General features: G+C 45.8%; 2 protein-coding genes across 2 annotated transcripts in view; both read left to right on the top strand.

The window, feature by feature from the left end:
* The window catches only part of LOC134222887 (uncharacterized), a 636,084-nt gene that overhangs the window by 593,047 nt on the left and 30,783 nt on the right, over nt 1-12,254 (top strand). The window contains exons 4-5 of the mRNA XM_062702033.1: nt 10,885-10,976; nt 11,090-11,200. Coding sequence (XP_062558017.1) covers nt 10,885-10,976; nt 11,090-11,200 — 203 coding nt within the window. The remainder of the gene's footprint in view (nt 1-10,884; nt 10,977-11,089; nt 11,201-12,254) is intronic.
* LOC134208191 (hexamerin-1.1-like) lies at nt 1,189-3,430 on the top strand. Its single transcript, XM_062684245.1, has one exon. It carries the CDS (start codon nt 1,205-1,207, stop codon nt 3,341-3,343), a length of 2,139 nt encoding a protein of 712 aa, XP_062540229.1. The 5' UTR covers nt 1,189-1,204; the 3' UTR covers nt 3,344-3,430.

Here is a 12,254-nt window from a genome sequence, read left to right as displayed (position 1 = left end):
AATTATAATGGAGATCTAAACATCAAAGCTCGAAAAAAAAAATTGCAGCGCACCGTGGTGAACAGCTCTCTATCACCGAACATGAAAACATCACAGCACAAAGCTCGAACAAATTACATCCATTGGAAACGATTGTTTCTTATCAACTCATCGATCTCGATAGCGCTCCCTCCACCAAAGGTCTATTCTCCTTGGAACGAAGGGACGTACGACTGTACACACCATCTGCCCTGTATTACGACCAAGAAATTGAAGCTCAAAACTCCATTACGCAAACATACGATTGGTGCACGTTGACTCCGGTCGATGTATGGAGGAGCGCATCCGTGTTCGGCTCCGGAGCCAAAGGAAATCGACACCACCGCAGCACAAACCAATGAATGCATTATCACCGAGCAAGTGGAACACGAACCAGGTGGAGAGATAGCCTCAGGAACCTGATCCGGTTTGCAGGACCAGGTCTGCCAATGGCCTTAAACATGCACACAAATTCCCATTGACAGCCGGCAATAAAATATCGGCTTATTCCTTAATGCATAATAAAATATGCTCGGCAGAGTGAATGGAGTCGTTTGGTCGTTGTTCAAGCCGGAAGCTGCTCGACGGCGATGTCCTGTGCATGTTCTGATGTGGAGAAAGTCGGTGAATATGTTTGCAGGGCTGAATTATTGTCCGGTTCATTAGATAAAGCTCGGTTGATCTGGGTACAGATTTTCATTCAATCGAAAGTGTCGGAAGTTTGATCAACATTCCCTTGGGTTGTTTGAATTGAATTAATCTTCAAAAATTGACACCATTCTTTTATTTCTCGGATTCATCCCGCTGCGAACGATACGCCACCTACTCACAATTTTGCACCTTCGAAAGTGCGGACGAGTCCATACAGAATGAGCCGGATTCGAGTGCAAAATGCACCATTCTGATGGCAATTCAGCAAGATAATATTCCCACATGAGTTGATAATGTCGATGTATAAATAAATTATGTTTTCGAATGTTAAATAATTATCTTCTATTCCCGTGCGCTTTGTTCTGTTTGTAATTGAACTGTGTTTGGCAAGTCAGGGCAATCGTGGCCGGCTGGAAACGCGATTATCGGCAAGCAAATGCAATCTCGATCAGAGGTAAAGGTCAATGAAAGATGGTTTGAAAAGGTATAAAAACCGTCGCAGGGCCAATGGGAAGGTACCACAAGTCGTTTCGACATGAAGGCGATCACACTGGTAGCGTTGGCGGGCCTCGTAGCTCTGGCTGCAGGTTACGTCGTTGTCCCGGAAGACAAGATCACGTACGCGGACAAGGATTTCCTGGTCAAGCAAAAACAGCTGTTGGAGATATTCCAGCATGTTCATCAACACGAAGTGCACACCGAACTGTGGGAAGTGTCCAAAGGATACAAAATTGAAGATAATTACGATCACTACACCAATGTTGAGGCCATAAAGGAATTCATCAGTTTCTACAAACATGGAATGCTGCCTTTCGATGAGATCTTCAGCGTCTTCCACTATCCCCACCGCGAACAGGCCATCGCTTTGTTCCACCTGTTCTACTACGCAAAGGATTGGGACACGTTCTACAAATCGGTCGTCTGGGCCCGTTTCCACGTGAATGAAGGTATGTTCGTGTATGCCGTGACAGTTGCTTTACTACACCGCAAGGATTTGGCTGGCCTGGAACTGCCGGCTCCCTACGAAATCTACCCATATTACTTCTTCAACACCGATGTCGTCCAGAAGGCTTCCCAGTACAAGATGCAAGGATTCTATGGAATGAAGAAGGTCGAAGACGTCTATACGGTTGTCATTCCAACAAACTACACCGGCTGGTACGTGCACACTAATGTCGACCAGAAGGTTTCGTATTTCACCGAAGATATTGGTCTCAACACCTACTACTATTATTTCCACGCTGATTATCCATTCTGGATGGGCGGTAAGGAATTCGGCCTATACAAAGACCGTCGCGGAGAACTGTTCCTCTTCAAACACCAACAACTGCTGGCTCGTTACTACTTAGAGCGCCTGTCCAACGATCTCGGAATTATCCCAGAATTTTCATGGTACAAACCTCTCGTCACCGGATACTATCCCAACTTGAACTACTACAACGGAGTTTCGTTCCCATCGCGCGAAAATGGCCACTACGTGTACACTGCAGAGAACTACTACGACATCGATGAACTGGTCGACTACGAGCACCGCATCCGTGAAGTCATCGATCAGGGATATCTGGTTCTACCCGACGGAAAGCAAGTTGATCTGACCAAGCCCGAATCAATCGAATACCTTGGAAACGTCATCCAAGGCAACCCGGACAGTGTGAACACCCGCTACTACAAGTACGTCGGCCAAATCGCTCGCATTCTGTTGGGAGCTTCCGTTGAACACTTCGATGACCACAAAGTCATCCCGAGCGTCTTGGAACACTATGAAACCTCCCTACGTGACCCGATATTCTACCAACTGTACAAGCGTATCATCCACTGGTACTGGGAATTCAAGGACCATCTGCCGCACTACACGTACGATGAGCTGAACTTCCCAGGACTCAAGGTTGAAACCGTTGAAGTCGACAAGCTGGTCACCTACTTCGATCGCTCGGACTCCGACATCACCAACGCCGTCGATGTCGAAGTGTTCGATGAAACCTCGATGAAGGGATCGGATATCAAGAAATTCGGCAAAATCGCCCACTATCAGGGAGAGGACTTCGTCATCAAGGCTCGCCAGTGGCGTCTGAATCATATGCCATTCACACTGAAGCTGAACGTTGTGTCGGAGAAGGTAACCAAGGGTGTCGTCCGAGTATATCTGGGACCCAAATACGACCAGTACGGACAAGCTTACGGAATCAACGAGAACCGCGAGAACTTCTTCCTGTTGGATGTATTCCCGTACGATTTCGTCGTTGGCAAGAACGTCATTACCCGCGATTCGACCTCGTTCTTCATGTTCGTCCAGGACCGTACCCCCTACTACGAACTGTACAAGTGGGTCATGGATGCCTCTAACGGTGTGAAGAAGTTCCCGCTGGACATGACCGAGGCGCACTGTGGCTTCCCGGCTCGGCTGATGCTGCCGAAGGGCAAGAAGGGCGGTATGCCGTTCCAGTTGTACTTCATCGTTTCGCCGTACCACGAGCCGACCACTCCCCAGTACGAGGGCTATGACTACACGCTGAACTGCGGAGTTGGTTCGGGGGCGCGTTACGTCGATTCGCTGCCGTTCGGATATCCGTTCGATCGGCCCATCGACGAGAAGGTCTGGTTCACGCCGAACATGTACTACTACGATGCCGTTATCTATCACAAGAACGAGAAGGAGATCAATGCCGTCCACTGAGGTTGGATTTGGTTACGGCGGTTAAACGTGTGAATCTGAAATGCGAAAATGGATTAATGAATTTGTTTGTTAAATGTTATTGAAGAACTGATTTTGTTTGCCTAACAATATATCACAGCACCTTGTGTTCGATTCCGTGAAAGTTTCTTATAAGCTTCTATCTCTCCACTGGAAAAAAGTTTGGTTTGGTTTGCTCATATTTTGTGGAGAGATATCAGCTTCCACACTGATATTCTTCCCTCCATCTTTATACGAAAGTTTTGCAGAAAGAAGTTCGTGAGAAGTGAGATTTATATCATCACAAATATCCCCAATAGCACACAAGTTCCAGGTCAGTTGCCGTAACTGATATTCGACTGAATTTGGTCATAATCAAGTTGCTGTAACCAGATTCGACGGAAATGTGCTGATGACCAATCTATACTTTCGCCTCCAATTATATCATGAGCATGTAAGTCTAAGTTGGAAAGATGATATTAGCATTTTAACTTCACGCAGAAGTAGTACATTCATCCAATTAATTATAGCTTACAAAATCTGTTTTCCAATTCATGTTCAATTGAAATTGACCTCCTACAATTTTTCCAGGGTAGTATTCAGGGCTCACGACGGGCAGAGACAATGCAATCAATTACAATGAAACTAATGTGATTGCTCAAACTTCAAGAAAACATATCACAAACTTAATGAATATTATTTGCAATTGGAATTGATCTTCTGAAATTTCAACCAGGGCCGGGTCAAAATGCAGAGATCAGGGGCCATTACACCAATTACAATGAGACTGGGCATGTGGCTGCTCAAATTTATTGACAACTCTTTAGCATTTCGAAGAATGCCATTTTTGAATGAAATCGACTATCTGGATATTTTCCAGGGGTCACAACGGGTAACAAAGCAGCTATAGAATCAATTGTAATTAAACCGAACATGCAACTTCTTAAACTTTATGAAAACTCGTAAGGAGCTCAAAAAATGCTATTTTCAATTGATTTTTACCTTCTGAAATTTTCACCAAGGCCGAATTCAAGGCTCATAATCAATTTTAATGAAGAGATCACAAAATAAATTTCAATGAAGCTAAACATGCGGTTGCTTCAAAATCACATCAGAAGTTCTAGGAATTCCATTTTCAATTGAAATAGGTCTGCTGGAATTTTCACCAGGGCCAAATCCAGGGGTCTCAACAGGTCTTTACTGCCGAATTTCATTTACAATTTACACCATTTACAATAAAACTAGGTATGAGACTGCTCTAGCTTCTTGAAGCTACTCCTACTTTTCAAGAGGCTCGGAAGCCTCCTTTTCAAGAGGCTCGGAAGCCTCCTTTTCAAGAGGCTCGGAAGCCTTCTTTTTAAGAGGCTCGGAAGCCTCCTTTTCAAGAGGCTCGGAAGCCTCCTTTTCAAGGGGCTCGGAAGCCTCCCCCGAGCAGCACAAGTCAGACTAAAATGGTTGCAGCAACTTGATAGTGACCAAATCTAGTCGCATATCCGTTGCAGTAATCTATGTGGAACATGTGTGCTTCTTGGGCCTTTTCAAGAGGCTCGGAAGCCTCCTTTTCAAGAGGCTCGGAAGCCTCCTTTTCAAGAGGCTCGGAAGCCTCCTTTTCAAGAGGCTCGGAAGCCTCCTTTTCAAGAGGCTCAGGAAGGCCTCCTTTTCAAGAGCTCAGAAGCCTCCTTTTCCAGGGGCTCGGAAGGCTCCTTTTCAAGAGGCTCGGAAGCCTCCTTTTCAAGAGGCTCAGAAGCCTCCTTTTCAAGAGGCTCAAGCCTCCTTTCAAGAGGCTCAGGCCTCCTTTTCAAGAGGCCTCAGAAGCCTCCTTTCAAGAGGCCTCAGGCCTCCTTTTCAAGAGGCTCAGAAGCCTCCTTTCAAGAGGCCTCAGAGCCTCCTTTTCAAGAGGCTCAGGAAGCCTCCTTTTCAAGAGGCTCAGAGCCTCCTTTTCAAGAGGCTCAGAGCCTCCTTTTCAAGAGGCTCAGAAGCCTCCTTTTCAAGAGGCTCAGAAGCCTCCTTTTCAAGAGGCTCAGAGCCTCCTTTTCAAGAGGCTCAGAGCCTCCTTTTCAAGAGGCTCAGAGCCTCCTTTTCAAGAGGCTCAGAAGCCTCCTTTTCAAGAGGCTCAGAAGCCTCCTTTTCAAGAGGCTCAGGCCTCCTTTTCAAGAGGCTCAGAAGCCTCCTTTTCAAGAGGCTCAGAAGCCTCCTTTCAAGAGGCTCAGAAGCCTCCTTTTCAAGAGGCTCAAGCCTCCTTTTCAAGAGGCTCAGAAGCCTCCTTTCAAGAGGCTCAGAAGCCTCCTTTTCAAGAGGCTCAGAAGCCTCCTTTCAAGAGGCTCAGAAGCCTCCTTTTCAAGAGGCTCAAGCCTCCTTTTCAAGAGGCTCAGAGCCTCCTTTTCAAGAGGCTCAAGCCTCCTTTTCAAGAGGCTCAGAGCCTCCTTTCAAGAGGCTCAGAGCCTCCTTTCAAGAGGCCTCAAAGCCTCCTTTTCAAGAGGCTCAGAAGCCTCCTTTTCAAGAGGCTCAGAAGCCTCCTTTTCAAGAGGCTCAGAAGCCTCCTTTTCAAGAGGCTCAAGCCTCCTTTCAAGAGGCTCAGAAGCCTCCTTTCAAGAGGCCTCAAAGCCTCCTTTTCAAGAGGCTCAGAAGCCTCCTTTTCAAGAGGCTCAGAGCCTCCTTTCAAGAGGCTCAGAGCCTCCTTTTCAAGAGGCTCAGAAGCCTCCTTTTCAAGAGGCTCAGAAGCCTCCTTTTCAAGAGGCTCAGAAGCCTCCTTTCAAGAGGCTCAGAAGCCTCCTTTTCAAGAGGCTCAGAGCCTCCTTTCAAGAGGCTCAGAAGCCTCCTTTCAAGAGGCTCAAGCCTCCTTTTCAAGAGGCTCAAGCCTCCTTTCAAGAGGCTCAGAAGCCTCCTTTTCAAGAGGCTCAAGCCTCCTTTTCAAGAGGCTCAGAAGCCTCCTTTCAAGAGGCCTCAGAAGCCTCCTTTTCAAGAGGCTCAGAAGCCTCCTTTCAAGAGGCTCAGAAGCCTCCTTTTCAAGAGGCTCAAGCCTCCTTTTCAAGAGGCTCAGAAGCCTCCTTTCAAGAGGCTCAGGAAGCCTCCTTTTCAAGAGGCTCAGAGCCTCCTTTTCAAGAGGCTCAGTAGCCTCCTTTCCAAGAGGCTCAGAAGCCTCCTTTTCAAGAGGCTCAGAAGCCTCCTTTTCAAGAGGCTCAGAAGCCTCCTTTTCAAGAGGCTCAGGCCTCCTTTTCAAGAGGCTCAAGCCTCCTTTCAAGAGGCTCAGAAGCCTCCTTTTCAAGAGGCTCAGAAGCCTCCTTTCCAAGAGGCTCAAGTCTCCTTTTCAAGAGGCTCAGAGTCTCCTTTCAAGAGGCTCAGAAGCCTCCTTTCAAGAGGCTCAGAGCCTCCTTTTCAAGAGGCTCAGAAGCCTCCTTTCAAGAGGCTCAGGAAGCCTCCTTTCCAAGAGGCTCTTCAAGAGGCTCAGAGTCTCCTTTCAAGAGGCTCAGAGCCTCCTTTCAAGAGGCTCGGAAGTCTCCTTTTCAAGAGGCTCAGAAGCCTCCTTTCGAGAGGCTCAAGCCTCCTTTTCAAGAGGCTCAAGCCTCATTTTCAAGAGGCTCAGAAGCCTCCTTTTCAAGAGGCTCAGAAGCCTCCTTTCAAGAGGCTCAAGCCTCCTTTTCAAGAGGCTCAGAAGCCTCCTTTTCAAGAGGCTCAGGCCTCCTTTTCAAGAGGCTCAGAAGCCTCCTTTTCAAGAGGCTCAGAGCCTCCTTTTCAAGAGGCTCAGAAGCCTCCTTTTCAAGAGGCTCAGAAGCCTCCTTTTAAGAGGCTCAGAGCCTCCTTTTCAAGAGGCTCAGAAGCCTCCTTTTCAAGAGGCTCAGAAGCCTCCTTTTCAAGAGGCTCAAGCATCCTTTCAAGAGGCTCGGAAGCCTCCTTTTCAAGAGGCTCGGAAGCCTCCTTTTCAAGAGGCTCAGAATCCTCCTTTTCAAGAGGCTCAAGCCTCCTTTCAAGAGGCTCAAGCCTCCTTTTCAAGAGGCCTCAGAAGCCTCCTTTTCAAGAGGCTCAGGCCTCCTTTTCAAGAGGCTCGGAAGCCTCCTTTTCAAGAGGCTCGGAAGCCTCCTTTTCAAGAGGCTCGGAAGCCTCCTTTTCAAGAGGCGCGGCGGCCTCCTTCTCAGGGGGCCAAGAAGCCTACTCTTCAAGAGGATCAGAAGCCTCCTTTCAAGAGGCTCAGAGCCTCCTTTTCAAGAGGCTCAAGCCTCCTTTCAAGAGGCTCAGAAGCCTCCTTTTCAAGAGGCTCAAAGCCTCCTTTCAAGAGGCTCAGAAGCCTCCTTTTCAAGAGGCTCAAGCCTCCTTTTCAAGAGGCTCAGAAGCCTCCTTCTCAAGAGGCTCAGAAGCCTCCTTTTCAAGAGGCTCAGAAGCCTCCTTTCAAGAGGCTCGGAAGCCTCCTTTTCAAGAGGCTCGGAAGCCTCCTTTTCAAGAGGCTCGGAAGCCTCCTTTTCAAGAGGCTCGGAAGCCTCCTTTCCAAGAGGCTCGGAAGCCTCCTTTTCAAGAGGCTCGGAAGCCTCCTTTCCAAGAGGCTCGGAAGCCTCCTTTCCAAGAGGCTCGGAAGCCTCCTTTCCAAGAGTCTCGGTAGCCTCCTTTCCAAGAGGCTCGGAAGCCTTCTTTCCAAGAGGCTCGGAAGCCTCCTTTCCAAGAGGCTCGGAAGCCTCCTTTTCTTCTATCTCTGAAAGCATGATTTTAACTGCATAACTTTTCAAATATCTAATATGGTATGGGTTCTCGGATTTATCATTTAGCCATACATATGCTTACCGATCCAGTCCGATATTATATAGATTTATCAGCAAGCATTATGAACTATGATTCATTATTTTTATGATCTATCGAGGTTCAACACACTACTAATTATTGCAAAAGCTTGAAAACAGTCAAAACAAATACCAACTGATAACTTCTGCTTCTTTATAACTGAAATTTTGATACAGTTTCCTCTGTTATCTCTGGCTCTGCACGTAGACATAATGTCTGTTCGGCGATCGGTGAATGTTAAATTGAGCTTCATATTATTGAAAACAATGAGTCGATTATTCACAATCGTCCTCACTCGTGCGTGTCAGAAAAAAATCTTGCTTCGCAACAAGCGGACACTTGATTCCAGAATACTTGATATAAGCCAGTTTATATGATTGCAGTTTTTGTTCCCAATAATACCAAAAACCTGGAATTGAAAAGATCGCATCAAATGCCTCATCAATTTTGTTGTGAATAAAATTGAATGTAATATTTTTTGGCCTCTCCGCTGTTAGAGATAAAGACAAAATTGCAAACATGTGTTGTTTGCGTTTTCGATTTTTATTTTCAAATAAATTATGATACTGCGCATATAAAATGTATATGCAAAATTACTCTCAATTGCAACAAACAAGTCAAGAGCAACTTCAAGATTTTAGAAAAATTGGACCGCATGTAGCGGAATATGGGTAGAATACACTCAAATTATCAACGTCACGTGTGACGCAAAGTGCAAAGACTTCATCATCGTTGTAGAGGCATTGCGTTCTATTTGCAGTCCTTCTTGGATTTAACAGCTGGGTCAGTCGAAGTGCCAAATCACTTAGTCACGCCGCGATGCCTCCACTTGGGTAAACACTGGGAGCTGATTTCACCGCCTCAGCAGCCGGGAGATATTGAACCGCGAAGTTACGCACTCATCGGCCCACGCTGAATGGATAAAAGTGTATTCGCTCTGTAATTTTCACTTATCTATGCCAATATTTTTACTAAATTTGTCACACCCTTCTGCACACAATGTGTGTGATTTCTCAATCTGTTGCTAATAAGCAGGAAATATGTTTCCAAAGAGGTGAGCCAGCAAATCTCTCTTATGAAGGTATACAAAAAAAATCTATCTAATAAAAAGCATTGAGGAAAGGAACACCGAAATTTCTTCAAAAGACGTCATGAAATCATTTTAATTTTTAAAGCTTATTTGACCAAGTTCTTTTGTGTAGTGGCTTACAAATGTACATACATATATCGATTTTATACCAACAGGCGAATGAAATGTTCGGATTTGAAGCTCTAAAATAAACTATCCAGCGCATTTCAAACAGATTTCTCCTAGTTATGATAGTTGTTGGTGCGGCTTTGATAGAAAATAGAAAAAAATTACAGCTCACAGATCGAATAAAATTTCCACTTTATTAGTGTGGCATACATTCTACTGAGTGCCGATGGACCTAGCAATTTCTCCTGACTGAACCAACGTAGACGTTAGGTAAAGAAGGTCCTTAGAATAGCAAAGAATCGACCCACCACCACCACAATCGCGTGCACCGGAATAACAACAAAGGCAGCAAATGCTTTCTAAAGTTGAGACTTGGTTCGGTAGGCAGACGTTGTCGGTCGTCGTCTTCATCGTCGGCCGTTATCGTTCCCAATAATGTGGCAAAATGACGGCGACGACGACGACGCTGATGCTGGCTCATTGAAATAAATGAAATATATTATTTGGCCCGAGGCAGGACGGTAAATTTCATTTTGAATCGGATATTAATCATCCTGAGAAGGTGTCACACTTGTAGGTTCTGTTGGGAGCAAAATTGAAAATCGAGTTCTAGCCCTAGGAGAGGGGTCGGTCGGTCGCGTTCATCCCTTCCTCCCAAGAACGTGGCGACAAGTGCGGCAAAAAGCAAATGCAATTTCATATTCGCCATAATTCAACCTTTTGCCTGGAACTATGGCACCTTTCATCGGAGTTATCGCTCGCAGCAACAGAGCTGCATACCGGGGCCTAAAAACCGGAAAAGCCCTGGTTTGGTTTGTCGTTGACAGCAGCACTCGGGAGTATTGCCGGCGCTGTTCGATTTGTGGAGGTATGGTATGAAGAATGGTGGATACTGCGTACGGTAGGAATATTGCATCTTAACTGGCTATATTACGACGACGACCACGACTACGACGTGAGCCAGAGTAATAAGAACCAATCGAAACGATCTGTGCAGATGGAGAACCAGTTTGCAAGGGTCTTGATCTTCCTCCATTCATTGCTGTCAGCCCCGGGTGGAGTGAATAATCAGATATATCAATTTTACCTGACAGCGTCAAGTTTGTGGATTTCTGGCAATGTCGATATTGGGGGGAAGGGGGCGCTTGACCCATACTTAGTTTTAATGTTAATATGAGAGACAGAATCTTGTGTACCCTTAGCCGAAAATTGCTCGTTCTCAGTCCCTTTTCAATTAAATTACAAACGGCTTGATGTGCGCTCATGGCCAATAGTTGTACTGAAGATGTCGGATGGGAAGGAATTTGCAAAAAAAAATGTTTGTCTATCCAAATTTTCAGAATAACGTCAATTAAATGGTTGTTACAAAAGTCTAACGATTTCCAACACCACAAGGTTGACTAGCAGAGGGATCAAATGCAATAATATGAACTCAACTTTTTGACTTGATCCTAAAAACGTATCGAATCGACCGCCCTTGGTCCAATTTTTACGACAGAAAACTAACCCCTACAAACGATGAGAAATCGAATCCGCTACTTACCTAATACCCCGTCTTCTTCTCTTTTCTTCTTTTCAGTGCTTAGCCTTAAGGATTTGAAAATCTTCGTTCCGGATGCAGTCATCATGGGAAATGCAGCAACACTGACGTGCCAATTCGAGCTGGAAAAGGTAATCTTCCGACGACGACAACCAACTGCACTCTGCGAAGACGACACCCTCCCAATGGGAGTAACTTTATCCTTTCGTACTTCTTGACTTGGCTCTCTGCTTTCCCTAAACAGGCATCCCTCTACTCGGTGCGGTGGTACTTCGAGGGAGAGGAATTCTACCGGTACGTGCCGAAGGAGTCGCCCCCGGCAAGGACGTTCCCAGTTTCCGGCATCACAGTCGACGTGAGTATTCCCGCCTTAAAAACTGACAAATGGAAATAGTGCAATCAAAAGTTGGATCGGTAGCCTTCTATTGCTCATTAGCAAAATGATACCCCTTTCTACCGCCAGGAGAGCAATGACAATAAAAATAATTGCTCTCATATCTCATAAATAAAATTTTAATTATCACACCCCCACACCGCCACTCTTTCGAACCGTTTCACCGTTGTTGATGTCAACCTGTGGAACAAAGTTGCTACCCCTTCCGGCGTAAGAAGAGGCAATTACTAAAAGCGAATCATCATCACAGGTCACATGGGAACCATAATCAACCTCAAGCTTTCCATAATTAGTTGGTACTTTCGACCTACGTACTTGACGCACCGCAACCGAAAGGCAGCAGAACTTCTGCCAAAGGCGAAGCCCCTCCACGGAATAGCCTTTTAATTCTGTCATCTTTTGCGAGTCGCAGTAAATGCGGTGTGCAGCACCAGTCAGTCTTCTTTGAAATGGCACACTTGAGTGAAATGAGAACCGGAAGGCCCACGAGGCGTTCGCAGTTATTGAGGTGACGATGAGTAAACCAGATACCTGAAACCGTGGGTTGTTATTTCGAAAGTAAATATAACATAGTTTTTATGAGGTTTCATTACTGCGAGAAACTATTTTTAATGATTTTCGTCCAAATGCGTCTGGGCGCATTTACGTGCTGTGTAGTGTAGGTTCGATTCCTGCCCTTGTGAGGAGAAAACTTTTCGTAAAAGCGGAATCTCTACTGGCCCTATAATAAGCGGTTTTGTAAAAGAAGTTATTTAGACGGTTGTTTGAATTGACATCGATGCAGCGGGAGTTTGCACACGATCTGTACACTTTTATCGTCGGTTTCCATCGGCACGTCAAGGCTTTGAGGAAGCTTCGAGAATTGGGGTTAACAGCAGCAGAGAACGTCGCCAAGATAAATAGATCTTCTCTCCGGAGAAAGTCGTTTAGTCTAATAGGCCATTTGACCAAACAAACCTTTTCACCCCAAAATTCATCTGGCCAAATATTTTTTGGCCAAAGTGGACATTCTGCC

This window comes from Armigeres subalbatus, chromosome 1, assembly GCF_024139115.2.
Source record: "Armigeres subalbatus isolate Guangzhou_Male chromosome 1, GZ_Asu_2, whole genome shotgun sequence".
NCBI lineage: Eukaryota > Metazoa > Arthropoda > Insecta > Diptera > Culicidae > Armigeres > Armigeres subalbatus.
Note: the sequence above shows the minus strand (reverse complement) of the source record. Positions and strands in the feature narration are given on the sequence as shown.